We start from the raw sequence: 6,056 nt of genomic DNA on the forward strand, positions 1-6,056 counted from the left end.
CCTCGTTTAGTTGCTCTTTTGATTCCAGTTGGTGAACCATTTGAATTAGATAATTATGATGTTAGATATCATGCTTTGCAACAATCATGAAGGATGTTGTCCTTTGATTCCCTAGTAGAGCCATATTGTCATTCTTGGGCTGGGAGTTCATTTTGTATACACACAAATCCAAGAAAAAGAAAATCTCAAAATAGAAAGTAAGCCAATCTCAACTTTTTAGAAAAGCTGATGATATAAAAACAATGTTTTTAATGAACAAAATCCTAAAAAATAGAACATTATATAGAAATCAAACTGTGGACGTACCATTTTCAAGGAAAAGAAAAGCCCTAGTTAGGCCCAAGATTACTTTATTATAGACACTCAAATAAACAGTTAACATAGTTAGTTAAGATGTATAAGTTTGCGTGTTGACATGTTAATCCACGTTGGTTGGACCATTTTCCTACCTTCAGACTAAGGATGTATTTGAAATGATAGAAAAAAGAAAAAAGTTTGAAATTTGAATCATAAGTAGAAACAGAATTTTAAATTTTTGTCTTTAGAAATCAACTTTTCCTCCCTTTCCCTTCCATTTTCACTTTTACTGTAACCAAACAAAAGAAAATATTGATTATTTGTATTTTGATTATTTTTTTTCCACCCAACCAAACATATCATTAATGACACCATTAGTAGGCAGAAGATTTTCTGTTTTGAAATCAAAGCCACCTAACATAGTTATTACTGCATTCTGTTTTTTTTTTTTTTCTTTCAAAACAACCACAGGGAAACTGTCCTTTCTCATCCAGAAAATTATTATTGAAACTTAAAGCATCTAACACTTCACTATTCAATTCCTTTTACTATAGTAAATAATACTGAAGTTTATGGTACTAATTACAATGCAATCAACACAACAAAAAAAAAACAACATAAAAGATGCCATTAATTATTATATAAGAACCCAATATCAGCTTCCTCATATGTTAATTACAAAAGCTCAAGTTTATAGTCATGAATCATGATTCAAGAGAAATTACCCATTGCAAGTATCATTTCCTAGAAAAGATAAATAACCCTATAAACACTGTAATTGAAAAGGTACTTTTTGTTATGTTCAATCCAACCTTCTCAACAGATAGGCAACTTGAACTTCCTTTGTCAATGGCATGATCCAATCACTGTATAGATCAGCAACCAAGCTTGGATTTATTTTGTAGACAGGTTCAGTTCGATGTTCCTTCGTAGTTACAACCAGTTCTTGCCCATAAGTCTTGGTCTTCATGTCAACTCTCCTCTTAATTGCCTCTTCAACTTCAGGATATGTTAGCAATTCCATCAACTTGTCCTTGTCCTGAAAAGTCACCACCACGATAAGAGAAAGTTGATTCTGTGAAAAATCCATCTTACAGAAAAATGAAAACGAAACTTGAAATTGTCCCTTAGCAATATGTTGCAAACTCGTTAAAATTTGTAAGCATGTCCATGAAAATTAGTACCATTTACCAGTAACCAAATAGATATATACATGACCCAGAAAAACTTATGACACAAAAATTAACAGTTTAGCATGATTAGTTGATCGCTAATTTGATTTAAAATGTTTGCAACGTGAAGCAGATTTACAGTTGACAATATGAATTTCCTAGAAAAGTACAAAAATAACAAGAATTATATGTGTCTTTCCCTCTAAGGTTCTAACAGGTATTTCTATTGTACCTGTGCTATAATGGCATCTTTATATGAATCTGGACTAGCTTGATATTTTGCCTCAGCTACATATTTGCCATAATGAATTCTCTTTGAGAGAGCCTGCAGTCACAAGAAAACAAAAGTTTCCATCAAGAAAAGAGCCAGAACTTATGATTACAATCTCAACTTACTTAGAGGGAGAGAAATTGCTGAAATTTTCAAAATAAAACAAGCTAAATGTTGACCAAGGCAAGTTACAATTTGTACCAACATAAAAGAACATATAGGCTTGTGATGGTAATTGGTATCCATATTAGTTTTCTAATTCTATCACTTGTCTTTATTTTTTATCAAGGGGGCAGTCAGGCAGATTATGACTTATTTTCTATGGAAACCTATCACTTTCATGGCCTGATCCTGTTTTGGAGGTCACCACAGAGTACAGAATTTACTTTCTTAGGAAAAAAAACTCCCACTAACATGATCCTGTTTTGATGAGGATCAGCTTTTTTTGTTCTTCATTGAAATGAAAGATTGTTTTGGAAATATCAAACCAATGGATATTGACATTGCACATGTAAAAAGTTAAATACCAAAGAGGAAATAGAAAAGGGATATGAAATGATGGTATAGATTGATTCATATATAATAGATAATAATACTATATGAAGTAAATTAAATAATTGAAAATAGAAGGTGGTACAACCCTGGCGATTATGTCAATTTAGAAATGAATTTGACAAAAAGAAAACCAATAATGTGTACCTGCAAGCATATTACATCACAAACAGCACTGGATCCAGAGTTACCATCATCTCCTTGCTTGACTATTTGTGGAATAAGAACTCTGAAGTATAAACTCCATACTTTTTCATTTATATTAATTGAATCAGCAATAGGGTGCAACACCTATCCATATATGATACAGAAATTCAGTGAAGAAGCAATTAGAACATAAAAAATATAGCAACAGATTCATTAAACATGTAACACACACACAGACAGAGGCACAGAGAGAGAGAGAGAGAGAGAGATAATTAAGCAGTAATTTTTTTAATTAACAAGCTGATTGATTTTCCTTTCCCTCTTTGTTTTACAGTTATTTGTGCAAGCGTTATGGGTTGAAATAGTCTAATAGCTTATACTATCATATAATGGGCATGCATTTCCCTACTTGGTGTACATTTTTTTCTCCTTTTCAGTGTAACTAGTAACTACAATGTTTTAATTTCATCATAATTGAAAAGAAAAAACTAGCATTTCAGTTAATAACAAAGGGCCACCTCTTACACCAATCCTACTTTCAAGGATCTATTTCTTTAAAATTAACCTTTCACACTACAATATTCATGCCAGTTTCCGATCAGTTTTAAAAATCTATAGAGATGATTGAGTAATTGGCATGTCGTCTTTATGTCCACACAGCTAGTGCCACTGATAGTGTTATGAATAGCATTTCATTAAACTCCTCCCATGCTGAAAACTCCTAATTTAAAGAATTATACACATTGTTATTCTATCTACCTGAAAACATAGTTCTGTCAAATTGAACATAATAAATTTAGCGACTAAAAAATTCTTAAGGGAACAATTTTGATTGCTGCTAAGGAATATACTTTACCTGAGGATACTGCAAAGGTGGTAACATTGGTTCAGGTAGGCCATCTGGAAAGAATGGATGCTCATCAGGGCTCTTGTACCTACCCACCTTCAGTGGAATGGAAATCCAGTCAGCAAAAGTAACATTTATATATCAAACATTTGTGCCTTTACTTTATCATTTTTTTATAGAAAACTTTTAGTCAAGAATTGCTTTTGAGAGTTAGGTCCACACACACACCTTGGCATGAAGCCTCTCAGTTTCCCTGACCATGTACTCAACCAACGAGCCACGAAATCCATCCATGGAGAAGGCATCAGGGTCATATGTATCTTCATTGTAACAGTATTGTGCTCGCTCAATGAGACCGAAGATTATGCTATCCTCTTGACGAACTAAAGAACGCCTTATATGATCAAGGGTCAGGTTGTCACTCTCATCAACTCTTTTCTTGGTTGGCACTGACCTACACAAGAGAAATAAGATAATTTCAAATCATGACTGAACAAAATAGAAAGAGAAAAGCGATGGGCAAGACATCATTTGCAAGTTGCAACCTCACTAGCCCCACTTGACAATAAAACAAAAATTGAAAGCATGACACTAAGAAAAAAGGACATCTATCATACTAAAAGTATAAAATATAAATTTAATTTCTATGCATTGTCAATCAGAAATCATCATACATATAATTTTGAAGTTGTTTATTATAAAAATAAACAAACTTGTAATTTTCTTATAATTTTGAAGGCAATGCTAACGCTAACACTGTAAAAACCTTTTGCACTATAAGCACATGTGTTATTTTCTGATAAAATATTTGATAAAAATATAAGCATCTACAATATTAAGAATAAAAAAATAATTCCATGCTCACATTTAGGGATGTTTATGGGTCGGGTTTGGCTAAATCCATTACTCAACCATATCAAAATTTAACAGCTTGAGTTGGGTTGGGTTTGTACAATTTTTTTACATATCCGATACAACCCAACTTGATTATGATCAGGTTGGTTAATTGAGTTTGAATATTTAAAAATTATTTTAGATTTTGTAAAACGTTAATTTTTTTAGAATAATAATTTGATTTTACCTAAAGTTTTATAAATATATAATGACTAAATGCAAAGAGATCAAATTGTGACAATATTTGACTAATAGAATTAATGATTTCAATGTTAATACAATATTTTTATTTTAGAAAACATAAACAAAATCAACACAGATAAAAATAAACTTAAAAAAGAAATAAAATCATGGGTGGTTTAATTTAATAAATTATGTGAATGAAAAATCAATATATTTTAAATTTAATAATTAATTTATATATAATAATAAATTTAATTATATGATTTGGGTTAGATCGTATAGAAAAAATTAGAATTTGTTACCCAACCCAACCCATATATGACAAGGTCTTAATTGGGTTGGATCGATTTGGCCCGAACCCATAATTGGGTCGGATTGGATCCCGGGATAAACACCCCTGAATCACATTACATCTTTAAGCAATTGAAAAAGTGTATTAAACTTCTGAAGACACTATTTTAGCAAGCCTAGAATAATAATAAAAAAAAAAAGACAATTGCTGTAAAATTTTCTGATCAAGCACATACACAACTAACCCAATTGCATGCACTTTCCTCTTTGCTAATCCACCGATTCCCATTGAACCCCAATTAACTCCATAGACAATTTCAAATTGCATGCACCCCAATTGGAGAAACAGAACAGAACAACCAAAAAATCGAAACTTTCATATCAAAAACTGAATTTCAGAAAAACCCAAATGAAAAATGTCTCTTACTCGACGGAAGCCGCATGTGCCCGGAGAGAAAGATTGGTTTTGGGGGCGAAATTCGAATTGGGGTTGAAGGAAATCGAAGCACTGAGAGTTGAGCGATGGAAAGCGCATGTGGGTGGTGTTGAAGGGACTGAGATGGTGGTGGCTGCTCTTAAAAGCTTAGACTCCATTGAAGAAGAGAAACGAACGAGAGAATGAGGTTTATGGAAAACTCCACAAAGAGGGAAGAAGACTTTTAAAAAGAGCTGAAACTTAGAAAAAGAAAAAGAGGGATTTGTAATAACATTGAGAGGAATTGGTGGGTGAGAAATGAGAATTCAAAGGTTGTCGACTCCTGAAACGTAGTAGGTGGAGATGTGAGTGACCATACCAAACTCTGTGACGTAAAATGTTTGGTGTGCTGTGGGTCGTTAGTTAGGGATTTCAACTTACAAGACTAGGCTTTTTTTTTTTTCAAGAGTTAAATATAGGTTGAAAATTTGAGATGAATATAATATGAGAGTAGTAGTATTTTATATAGTACTAGTACTATTTCTAGGGTTAGAAAAACTTTATCCGTTGATGCAACTGATATTGGATTTATAAGTTTGAATTCTTTGAATGAAAAAAAAAAACATAATTAGAAAGACATATATATTAAAGATGGTTAATCAATTTTTTTTTTGTTAGTCATCCGCATCCATAAATATTACTTAGATAGATACTTAATACAACATGGTAATAAAAAAGATTGAAAGAACTTTTAAAAGTATTATGATATTTGACTGACTGAATTTATTATATAATTGATGGTTTAAATATTTGTTTTCATTAATTTATAAATTATCCTTATCTCTTATTTTCTTTTAATTTACATACTGATTTAAATTTTTATCTTTTATATTTGATTTAAATTCTTTAGACTTTTACCTTTAATATATTTCATAATCTTGACCAAGTTGATTGTGTTTTAAAATATAACAAAATAGGGGACATTAT

General features: G+C 31.5%; 1 protein-coding gene across 1 annotated transcript; it reads right to left on the reverse strand.

The window, feature by feature from the left end:
• Positions 1-902: 902 nt before the first annotated feature.
• On the reverse strand, positions 903-5,497 carry LOC114400648 (chorismate mutase 1, chloroplastic-like). Its single transcript, XM_028363196.1, has 6 exons — positions 5,082-5,497; positions 3,515-3,740; positions 3,296-3,382; positions 2,440-2,583; positions 1,702-1,794; positions 903-1,336 (listed from the first exon to the last, which is right to left on the reverse strand). The coding sequence occupies exons 1-6, from the start codon at positions 5,246-5,248 to the stop codon at positions 1,100-1,102; spliced, it is 954 nt and encodes a 317-aa protein (XP_028218997.1). The 5' UTR covers positions 5,249-5,497; the 3' UTR covers positions 903-1,099.
• Between the last annotated feature and the right edge of the window lie 559 nt (positions 5,498-6,056).

The sequence above is a fragment of the Glycine soja genome, chromosome 19, assembly GCF_004193775.1.
Source record: "Glycine soja cultivar W05 chromosome 19, ASM419377v2, whole genome shotgun sequence".
Classification (NCBI taxonomy): Eukaryota; Viridiplantae; Streptophyta; class Magnoliopsida; order Fabales; family Fabaceae; genus Glycine; species Glycine soja.

Coding starts and splice junctions, on each gene's coding strand:
- LOC114400648 (XM_028363196.1), bottom strand. CDS start 5,248: ATGGAGTCTAAGCTTTTAAGAGCAGCCACCACCATCTCAGTCCCTTCA. Junction 2,584..3,295: donor CACCTTTGCAGTATCCTCAG/GTAAAGTATATT, acceptor ATATATGGATAG/GTGTTGCACCCTATTGCTGA. Junction 1,795..2,439: donor GTGATGTAATATGCTTGCAG/GTACACATTATT, acceptor TTGTGACTGCAG/GCTCTCTCAAAGAGAATTCA.